Raw genomic sequence first — 12,358 nt, forward strand, 5'->3', positions numbered from 1 at the left:
GGTAACCGGCGATATCTGCCGGCGGTTCTCAAAATGTTGCTATTATTTTTTTAAAATTTCAAAGTTAAATAACTCGGTTATTTTCAATTTATTTTAAAAATGGTAAAGAGAAAATATGTTTATTTTGACCAGATCTACCACCCCTTAAAATATCTGCACTTATTTCTGGGACACCCTGTATGTATGTATATCCTTACGCGTACTAGTCTACAGAATCTGTAGACTAAATGAATAAGAGATTTTTTAGAACTGTAATAATAATAGTCATTATTTATTATTGAAAAGCTATTAGAGGAGGTGACTACCGCTCGTTTGATCAAACAGAACGTAATCTTAATATCCCCCTACTACCACAAACTGGTCCTAACGTAGATCCTGATTTTGACCCGACAGATCCAATGGCTTGTTCTGAGGTAATTTAATAATACGTACTCTTCGCAGTTTTTTTCTTGCAGTGGTGTACTCTATACAAAGCGTAGGCGATCTCTTAGCATACCAGGTGGTGCATCAGCGTTGAAAACCGGAAAACCCGTAAAAATTTTGAACTAAAGCAAAATTAAACCAACTTTCGTTGCACGTCATCAATGACACCACAGATTAGGTATACTATAAGTATACAGATAAAAATCTTGTCCCTAATTCGTGGTACGAAAATTGTTTTTTATGACGATGTGCAAACGAGTAAAATTTCCTGTGCGCAAAAATAAACTCGCGTATAATAACAATAAACAGCGTAATAGAGAGATATCGCTAAACCGAATAGCGTGCATGGACGTTAATAAGGCCAGGTGATATTTCCTTTACGTAAGGTGGTATTAACTCTCTTCATTTATAGTTATCGGATCGGAAAGAATTCTGTTCGCGTCGCGTCCGCTGTTTAAACTTAACCTAACTTTGAAATTGTTTTGTTTATTAGGTATTTTAAAACTAAAAAGCTAAAGTGCTTATTTCCAGTGCTTTATTGTTCAACGTCTGCCAGTGAGTTTAGGGCAACAAGTAACGAATTCCCTTAGAAGGGCTAAGTCGTCATCTGCTGTAAACCTAAGCCTCTTTATAGGTTCTTTAATATTGGAAGAGGTGAAATCCATATTTTGGGCCATATTTATTTACTTAAAACTAATCCCAGCTACTTACATATCAAATTACCTAATAAAACTAAAGTAATAATTCAAAACAATTCAAACACAACCTAAAATAAAAGATCTCGCCGGCCGGCCCCGATTGTCAAATACCCGCACATGCCCATTTGAGCAATTTTTAAACATTATTTAGAAATAGCGCTTGGTGTAATTGATCCGCAAATTACGTCAGGCGGTAACGTTATTAGCGGTGTTGCGTTAAAAATTGACTCGCACATATCGTAACCATGACGCTATTCGGTTTTCCGATATCTCTCTAATAACTGTGCCGGTCAGGCGCTGTGCACAATTTTAGAGGCCATAAGTGGGCGTGCTATGTGCGCAAACTAGTAACCTAACTAGTACCCGATTCCGAAAATTGGAACCACGAAAAACAATAAAGAAAAAACAAAGTTTATAATCTGTATGATATATGATGACACCATGCGTCGTCTTATGTTATATTAATTTAATTACCAAAGTTAAATTAATTTCCCTATATCTAAATATTGGCTGATGATTACTGAGTTGATTGCTTTTAATCCTGCTTGACTATCGGATAAGATGGATATTTCTTGTTTCCGATAGTTCCTATCTAAGATAAGTTGTAAGCATCTTTCGATAGTGTAGATTTCTGCTTGAAGTATGTTCATTGGTTAGGAGTATTTATTTTTTGGCCCAAATTCTCCGATCCCTTCCTGTTTTGGTTTTGGAAGCATCAGTATACCACGTTATGGTATGGTCTTTTACCTGTTACACAAACGTTTCTCTCTTACAATCTTGTTTATTGCTCAATACTACAGTGTATAATAAAAAAGTTATAAAAGTTTCTCAGAAGCGGCCCTTTTGAGAAACACCCAGTATATAAAGAGATAAAGTTTGTCCAGCATTTTGAAGTACTAAATGTTAAAAATATAATAGTTACTTAATTTAGACTGTGACTATACCATACATCTGAGCTAATTTGTAATTACATCTTCTTTAAAAAATATTACTATAATTAAATAAAAATAATACTAAAAGGGAGTCCCGTTTTCATAGAATTTTAATCTTTTTTGTACTAATTCTATTTGTCTGGATAAAATATAAAATAATTATTAACAGGTGTATCACAAAAAATATTAATCGTTAGTAATAAAAAATATAGCAGGTCATTAACAAACTCTTGGGAATTCCATCGTAAAAAAGAGAACAATGTGAAGTAATTGTTTTTAAGTTTTATTTTATTATTCTATCGTCATAAGCAATTTAATTATATCCGGCAAAGATGCATTAATTCGGTATCAAAAGAAGATAGATACATAATATAGCGTATTTTTAATATATCGTATGAACTAAGAAAACACAGCGCTTGTGTGGGAAAATGCTAGTTATATTCACTATAAAAAAGAATTCATATGAAAAGTCATTAAACAAAATACATAGTCTTTGAGTTGCTAATATAATTTTGGATTTAAGAAATGTATTGTGAGGCCTCTTGAGCTGAAAATATTTATAAAATTTGTCTAACATTATTTGTAAACCAGCCCAGGTTGATTTATTATTAGTTACACCCCTGGGACTTCAAGGGCTATTGTGGCTCAGTTCTACCAATAATTATTAAATTTGACCCTCAAGATCCAATCTTTTAATAAAAGTGGTTATATTCGAGGGTGATACCTATCCAAGGTCTGATAAGTCCACCATTGTATTGCCAAACAACTCAAACCTGGTCATAGACACGCTCCCAGCAGAGCAGGTACACAAACGTGCTTCATAGTTTTATAGTGAGTATATACCTATCCAAAAAATCCTTTATGGGTATTTCGCCACTGCACTGCAAGAAAAATCTATAAAATAAAATAGTTCTTTTTTGTAAACACTTCTGCGTTAAACCTAAACGGACGCTGCTTGTCAGAAGTTGTGTTTACAGTAATAAAAATTTGCCTAACAAAGAAAAATATGCTTAACGTTCCGGAAAGTTTTCTCTTTCCGTCGTCGGAAGCAAAAAAAAATATAAAGAATCAAGAAAAAAACAATTTAAAATATTTAAATTGAACTATTCGAGAACACTTTACTTTTTAAAACAGATACGTCTACAAGAAATCGTTGACGTTCTGTTAAAATGACATTATATTAAGTTAAACTTCAAAATTAACAATTACTACCTGATAACAATTACTTAATAAGGTAAAACCAAAAAGCCCAAACTTTCTGTATGATTATTTTTAAATTTTACGTATGTTATGTTTATTTATGTTATGTTCTTTAAAATCAAAGAAGCGATTGCCATACATTACTAACATCTACAGATGCATGAGCAATACATTTATTTTTATTAGATTGAATTAAAAAAGCCTCTTTTATTTTTCTTTTAGAGGCTATCGCTTCTTTCATTATAATTTTGGCGTTATTAAAATTTATTCTGTGTCCCAAGAATGCTGACAAATCTTAGATTTGTGAAAATCTCCCTTTCTTAAATAATCTTTATGTTCTTTAATTCTGACATTTAAGGGTCTAGATATTTCACCAATGTAAAATTTATCGCATTCACAGGGTATTTGGTATATTACATTTTTTGTTTGTTGTTCTGTATTGATTGGTTTAGTATGTGATAAAATGGATCTAAGTGTATTTTGTGTTTTGAAAGATGTTCGTATGTTATATTGTTTTCCTATCCTTCTTATTTTTCCGAAACGCCTCGTGTGTATGGAATTGTAAGTTGTATATATATTGTGTATTGTTATCATTGTGTCTATGATTTGGGGCTTGTATTTCGTTTAATGTTTTGTCAATAAAATATGGTGGATAGTCGTTTTTGATTAATGTATTTTTTATGTGGTTTATATCTCTATTTAGTGAAATGTCGTCTGTACATATTATTTTTGCCCTATCATATAAACTTTTTATAACACCTTTTTTTACACTTATACTGTGATTAGATGTGAAATTTAAGTATCTATCTGTGTTTGTGGGTTTTCTGTAAACATCTAAAATTAGTTTATTTTGAAACTTTGACACTAAAACATCAAGAAATGGCACAAACGATTACCTCTCTCTACTTCTAAAGTAAATTTTATGGTAGGTTCGCGAGAATTTATATAATTCAAAAAAATGTCTATTTCAGAAACGTTATGTTGCCATATTGCAAAAATATCATCAACATAACGCAGCCATATTACAGGCTTTTTTGAAAAACTATTTATTGTATTATTTTCAAAATCTTCCATAAAAATATTACTTAACAAAGGAGAGAGAGGTGATCCCATTGCCATACCGAAATCTTGTTGAAAAAAATCATTATTTAATTGGAAATAAGTAGTTTTAACACAAAGTGTCAACAATTCCAAAATACTATCTATGTTTAATTTTGTTCTATCTATTAAATGTGTATCTTGTTCTAATCTATCCCTAACTATTTTAAGTCATTTATCTACCGGCACGTTAGTGAAAAGACTAACAACGTCAAAACTAACCATTAAACTGTTAGGTGTTATATTAATTTTTGAAATTTTTTCTATAAAGTGTGGTGTGTTTTTAATGTATGAATCGGTGTTATTTGCAATCGGATTTAATATGTCTAGTAAAAATTTTGCCAACGGATGGCATGGAGAATTTATACTACTGACTATAGGTCTAAAAGGTATACCCTGTTTGTGTATTTTAGGTAAACCGTATAAATGAGGTGGTTTACTGTAATGGGGTGTTAATAATGTTCGTTGTAAGTCTGTTAATATATGTTTGTATTTGTATAAAGTTCTGTATATTTTTCTTTCAATAGTTGGTGTTGGGTCTTTTGAAAGTTTTGTGTAACTACCGTTATTTATAAGATCTGTAATTTTATTATTATATTCGTCTAAATCTATAACTACTTTAGCATTACCTTTATCTGCTTATAATATTTTAATTGTTTTGTCTGTTTTTAAATTTTTAATAGTTAACCTTTCTTCTCTATTAATATTAGGTTTAAATTTAATAGGTCTTTCTAGAATAATTTTTGACCTAACACGATATTCATCCGCGTGTTCTAAAGGTAATTTTTGTGCTATATTTTCAATAGCAGAAGTCAAATCTAATTTTGAAACGTTTTTATCAGTTACGCTAAAATTTAAACCTTTTGATAAAACTGATTTTTCAGAATTAGATAAAACTCTTTTAGAAAGGTTAACTACGGTTTTGTTAATAAATTCGTGTTTATTTGTAATGTTTTGATTTATATTTCTTTCATTAATCATGTGTGTAAATTTAGTAATATGTTTTTGTTTTTGTATATTAGAATGATACATATAGCTATTGTGTACGCTATTTAAAATGTGTGTAAAATCTGTTTGAAACTATCTAATAACACCTAACAGTTTAATGGTTAGTTTTGACCATTGCCTGGAAACTTATATGGTGAAATTTTGATAAAATAATTTAGTACATACTAAAAACACGGTATGTCGCTAGTGGTAGGAAAATAATTTTTAGAGATTACTAGTTTATTTGGTTGCCTGTGATATGCATATACAGGGTGTTTCCTAATTAATCTAAAAAATAAAAAATCGTTAAGATTTAAATTAATAATTTAAATCTTAATTACTTAAATTTCTAATTTTTTAAATAAATAAATAAAGTCGAATTAGGTCTTATCTTACAGCGCTTTCAAATGGAACTTCAATGGACTTCGAGCAAGTACCATGAGCTTATATGAACAATTTCACCTGGGTCGCGTATGCTCCGTCCGGATGAGCTATCTTGAAAAAACATCCGTGCGGACGCTCTGCGCGTACGGTCCGCTCCATCTGAAAGCACTGTTACTCTATTTAAAATTTTTATAGATATACAAACCACATACAAAATATATTATTGAATAAAATAATTAAAGACTCAAAAAAACGGCACTGACAGAAGGCTCCGCCGCCGCCGCTGCCGTGCTGTTATCTCCAGGTATCTCTGTCGGCGTTCTCCAGTTTTTTTTAATGTAAACAGTCCAAATATAATTTAAATTTATCATGAATTCCTTTAATTTATCTAGCTTGTTTTTTTACCTATTTGGAAATTAAACAAACATATACAGGGTGTTTCAAAAACATGTTCCATCTCTCGTGGGGAAGTTCCTCACGTAAAATAAGATTTATTTTTTATATCAACCAATCCAATTCTGCTTTGATTCGTAGCTACAGGGGTTAAAATAGGGTTCCCAAACCGTCCTCTATTCCAGAAACACTCCTCTTTTGATCTGATTCATGGGCGCCGGAAGAATGAAGTTTAGGGGGCAAGGTAAAAATGAATAAAAAATTGAAGCACATTTTTTATTATTTTACAGGTAACACCTAAAAATTTCGGTAATTATTGGGAAAACTGGAAATCGTCCGATTTTCACCAAAATTGGTATACACACTATTTTGAGGTCGTAGATTACGAATCTGAACTTTTTTCTTGGCGGTCTCTTACCGTTTTTCAGAAAAACGGAAAATTATTTCAACATTGAATTTTTCTTTATTTCGGCCCTATAAAGTAATCATTTCACTATATTTCCGTTATATTATAGTTTATCTAAAAGCTGCACTTGATTGGGGATAGAAAAATGTCCAAAATTTTACTGAAAAACACTTTTCCTAACAAAATAACAAAGAAAATTGAGACCAGATGGAAGTTTGACATTTGATATATCCTTCTTTCTCTCTCCTATGTTATGAGAGAGACAAATATATTCTAAACCTAATCTAGAAATTTGAAAATTTACAACGTTGCCATATCTTCTATTTTTCGGGTGATTAGGGATTTTAAATAAATTTCCTATTATGAGATCGACAAATAATTAAATATACCTACCTACCTATATCCACAAAGTTACGCGGAAGAGTTTTAATTGCATTGGTTACAACTTTCATGCGGAGGGTGTTAATCTTTTGTTGTTATATTATATCAAAAAAGATTAACCCCCTCCAAGAAAAGAAAAGAAAGACTATTTATAATCACGAAGCTGCACGAAAGAGATTTGCTTGCATTGCTTACTTCTTCTTTGCGGAGGGGGTTAATCTTTTTGATATAATATAACAACAAAAGATTAACACCCTCCGCATGGAAGTTGTAAGCAATGCAATCAAATCTCTTTCGTGCAACTGTGGTGGTAAATAGTCAGTTCTCGTTGGTAAAATAGCAATTATGGGAAGGAGCCGTTCTTCTGGCGACCGCCTTTCGTAATCCCAGAATGAGCGAAAAAATCACCCTAAATTTAGGTTTAGCATTGGCAACGTTGCTTTAAATGCCAGAAACACATAACCCAACATTTTCAGATTGTTTACAAATTTATTTTAGCAAATTTTCCTCTATTATGCATTGAATTGGTTAAAAAAGTAACAGAAAATAGCAATAACATCATTGTTTATTGAATACCTAACAAAATATGTGCTAGAAAACCTTAAAAATATGAGAAATTAAGAAAAATTCGATGTTGAAATAATTTTCCGTTTTTCTGAAAAACGGTAAGAGACCGCCAAGTAAAAACTTCAGATTCGTAATCTACGACCTCAAAATAGGGTGTATAACAATTTTGGTGAAAATCTGACGATTTCCAGTTTTCCCAATAATTACCAAAATTTCATAATAATGATTATTTTTTTACAGATGGATGTAAAAAGATAGCTTTTATTTTTACTGTTTCAGTGATCCAGGGGGCAAATGCCCTCTTGCCCCCTGTCCGGCGCCCACGATCTGATTGTCCTCTTTTCTCTCACGTATTGAAAACTTTGTTACATACCAACTTCAAAATCTAAAAAATATTCGTTTATCGCCACAATGCTTTAAAGAATTGTTAATCTGTGTCTTTTATGTAATTTTATGTTTACTTACTGTTAGTTTATGTCTTGAAAAAAAGTTTGTTGACAATGGTTTGCTTTATTTTAATAAGTTTTGAGTATAAATATTTTTGTGTATTTTAAATATTTATCGCATACCGTTTATATAACTTTTTGGTAAATTCTCGACATTTGAGCGACGTTTCAAAAATGTTTCGCCTGTGCCTTTTTTTATCCTCTCGCCCCTATTTTTTATTTTCAAAGTTGCCAACCCTAGGTTAAGTGTTTTATCATTTTCTTCCAAGTGCTTTTAGTAATTTGAGATCGTTTGATGACTGATTTAGTTCTGATCCGGGTAGTTTTTTGTATAAAACAGTGCCACCATCGTCGATTTTTTTCGTTAAATGCGAATAAGAAAATATCCTGATTATATTCTGGCCCTATCCCTTATTATTTTTATTTACAAGCGATCTTAAGTTTATAACATATACATATATTTTATTTAATTGTTAACATTAGGGTAGTTTTACCAATTGTGTATGTGTGGAATTCCACTGATATGTGTTTTAAGTTGTTTGTTAAATTTTTAAAATTTTTTGATTGTATTTTGCTCTCTTAACTTTGTAGTGTCCTGAAGATGCAAATAAATTTTGCGAAACGTCGACAAATTTAAAACAAAGGACTTCTGTTGATTTTTTTCGATCCTAATCCAATTAAAAAACACATTATACTTAAATTTATTAATTAATTTTTTAAAATATTGAATGGTATCGAATAATACTTTAATATATTTATCAATATTTTAAAGTATCGATACTTTATATTCAATACAACCGATACCAAAATATCGATACTGCCTCAGTATCGCACAGCCCTATGAAGAATTTTGTGGGTTCGCCAAAGGCTCCACTGAAAATGGATAGCCGCGAGACAACGCCGTTCGACTGGGCAGGGACTCTGCTCGAGGCTAAATCGCTCGGCTCGAGGCTATAATATGACGAATTCCGCTTGAGGTTGACTCGCCTCGTCCTCGTCTCGGCATATTAGTACGCCTTTTGGAAAGAATTTGCTATAGCCTCGTTTCATACTCGTTTCGGGTTTGTCTCGTACTTGCCTCGGCATATTTATACGCGGCTTTAGATAAAAGAAAAATATATGGTATGTGTTCGTTGGTTAACTTTCGAATTGTTTGATTTTTTTCGTTTGCTTTAAAATCTATAAATTTCGGTCTATTCATTAGACAGTCAGTCGACTTACGATCATTTACATGAAACTCTGTAAAATAAATAAAAAAATAAATTGTAAAATATATATATTCTTATGTTTTATTAAAGTTACTCTGATATACTAATATATCAGTGTAACTTTAAAAATAAATCCTTTGAATTCAAATATAAACATAAAAAACATTTACAGCAGAAAAGGGGAAGGCGCTGGGTTAAACGTAGTCTCCACTAAAAACACGGAGGGGCGCTTTGACCCAAAATTTTACTATTAAGTTTCATATCTATCTTAATAGTAGATTATTTTCTTTTATCTATGGTTTTGACGTTGTTAGTCTTTTCACTAATGTGCCGGTAGATAAATCACTTAAAATAGTTAGGGATAGAAAAAGAAAGAGAAAACTTTCCGAAACGTTAAGCATTTTTTTCTTTGTTAGGCAAATTTTTATTACTGTAAACACAACTTCTGACAAGCAGCATCCGTTTAGGTTTAACGCAGAAGTGTTTACAAAAAATAACTATTTTATTTTGTAGATTTTTCTTGCAGTGCAGTGGCGAAATACCTATAAAGGATTTTTTTGGATAGATGAATCCGCCACATAGGTATAGACATTTTTTAGTATATACCTACACGCGCACTATTTCTGCCAGCCATTAAGAGATCTCCGACTCGGCGTTTCGATGATTCTGACAGTATTATTCTCTTGGCACGTTCCATTCTTGAAACATCATTTTCGTAACCCATTCAGAGATCCGTGACTCAGTCTCTTACCAGATTTTTAGGAACATTAAATACCTATCTCTGAATAACGTAGCTCCACCTGTTTTGGCGAGAGACTCTGCACGTTTGTTTCCCTCTAGGCCCACATGTCCTGGTATTCATATCAACGACAGATAGTTTCTTTCTCCCACTAAATGGAGTAATTTCTTACAGTGAAGAATCGTCAGGAATATGTATTTCGTTGTGCTTTCAGCGCGGGTTGATTTTCTGAAAATACGTTTATTGTTTTCCCAATGTATTGCCGTTCTACCAGCAAATGCGTACAAGTTTCAATATCATACAGCTCAGCTTGGAAAATTGGAGTATTTTCCAAGACTGTAGTAGAGCTCGGTTTTTAACATGCTGGGCCTGTTCCTTTATCACTTCTGGACCCGTCCGTATACCAACACATTTTCGCATGTTGTTTCCTTGTTTATCTCATTCGTCCTTATTCGGTAACAGGCTATTGAAAGTGCGTATCAAGAATGGGAATGGTTATATGAGACCATTCCCAGAACATGATAACCATCTGCCTGACCTAACCATCTGCCTGTTAATTCATTTGCTAGTCGATTATATACGTAGTTGTTTGTTTCTTGGCAATTGTAGTAGAAAAATTAAAAGAATGTATAATATTTTTTTTATATTCACCACTTTAAGTATATTTGTCTAGTACAGGGTGTCCCATTTTAGTTGAAATCATAGGGTATCTCCGTTGTAAAGATAGGAGGATGCGGTTTGCACAAACCTGACCTACCTTTTTGTCAAACGGAACGTTTCTGAGCTACAGGGTCTTTTCAAAAATTTTGCAATTTGGGACAGTCCCAGTATCTCCGTTATTGTGAAAGATATCGAGAAGGTAAAAACTGATTCTTGTAGAATTTTTGAAAATATGAACTGAAGTTATGATTTTTTAAATGTAACCTAACCTAACCTTCCATTTGACAAAAAAGTGGGAGAGGTTGGTGTAAACCGCACCCTTCTATCTTTAGTAATAACGGAGATACCGTACGATTTCAACCAAAATGGAACACCCTGTACAGCTTTCAAATAGTGTGGTTCGGATTCGGCGATAAACTGTACTGTATACAAGAACTAACTTTAGTCCTGTGTATTCGTGAACACTGATGACACCACACCATCACAAGTACATGCGAGAGGTCATCAACGTCCTTTGTAGAGCGAAGCACCAAATTGAGATAATATTTAAAGAAAAATCAACCAGCGATTGATTACTAATAATTTATTCTATTTAATTTTCAGTTCCTAGCTTTATTAATAAAAACGAGTGCACTCAGTGTACTGGAGGAAAGGGAGTACAGACAGCTTATGAAGCAGTATCTTAAAGACAAGGTAAATTCCTGTAGTTAAACTATTAATTAAAAAAATAAATGCGGTAGATGTTTTTGCTCAGATGAGAATCAGGGTGATCCAATGTTCTGAAAAATTTCCATTGTGCTAGTTCAACAGAAATTATTATTCTAAATAAGAAAATTGACGAAAAAACATTTATAGAGGATATAATAATACATTCCCAAGTAGCATTTTCACGACTTGCGACCACATGTTTACTAAACACAACGTTGGATTAGTTACAAAAAATAGTTAGCTCCCTACCTTGGGTATTAAAATAAATTTAAACGTTTTTATAACGTTGTGCCGACGTTGGACTAGTACTACAGCAAAGTAGAAGCTTCTGCAACGTCGAATAAACGTTGTCTTGTAACCTTTTTTACTTAAATGATCTTTAGGTGATTCGGACAACGTAGTTACAACGTTGAACAATATGAGTTTTCCGACGTCAGTTTCAGGACCTTTCCAACGTTATGCAAACGTCGTCTGTTTTACTAATTCCAACGTTGTTTAGATTTCCTTATTCTTACGTTGGTAGGACGTCGAGTCACTACCTTTTTGCAACTGTATTGAACCATAACCTTAAATCTTAAATTTTCACTTCATTGTTCTGTTCAGTCAGACAGTTCAGTGCTGTTTTTGTTTTTTAAAAACTTAATTAAAATGGGACATAAGAAAGGTACATATAAAACTAAATTTAAATATACATCGACATATATTACCGATGTTTATCCACTCCCTCGTTTATTTAGATTATAGAGGGCGGCACAAGCTAGACTCTAGGATGACTAAATTAGGCAATCTTGCGACTAGTATACTACCTGTTAAGGCCGAACTGCGACTTTATTAGTCCAGTAAGCGACTACTCGAACTACTCCATCTTAATCTCCAAAACAACAAAGTGAAAGCCGCCATGTTGTTAAATAAGAAAATGTTTCGTTCCTAAAATAGCAATTCCTGCTTTTTGAATACATTAACTTGAAATATTTGACCCTAAAAACACGCGGAAACAATTTTTCGACTGCGAATAAATTATTCTCATTTTACTAAAAAAAATTCAAGAAAATTTTTAAAATTCTCTTTAATTTTAAGGCCCATTAGTATTTTTCAAAGCAGAAACAATACATTTATCAATAAAGTTGT

General features: G+C 32.3%; 1 protein-coding gene across 1 annotated transcript in view; it reads left to right on the top strand.

The window, feature by feature from the left end:
- The window catches only part of LOC115891551 (piezo-type mechanosensitive ion channel component-like), a 133,469-nt gene that overhangs the window by 94,371 nt on the left and 26,740 nt on the right, over positions 1 to 12,358 (top strand). Inside the window, exons 18-19 of the mRNA XM_030912039.1 lie at positions 286 to 413; positions 11,126 to 11,215. Coding sequence (XP_030767899.1) covers positions 286 to 413; positions 11,126 to 11,215 — 218 coding nt within the window. The remainder of the gene's footprint in view (positions 1 to 285; positions 414 to 11,125; positions 11,216 to 12,358) is intronic.

Source organism: Sitophilus oryzae, unplaced genomic scaffold (assembly GCF_002938485.1).
Source record: "Sitophilus oryzae breed Bouriz unplaced genomic scaffold, Soryzae_2.0 scaffold_1184_pilon_pilon, whole genome shotgun sequence".
NCBI lineage: Eukaryota > Metazoa > Arthropoda > Insecta > Coleoptera > Curculionidae > Sitophilus > Sitophilus oryzae.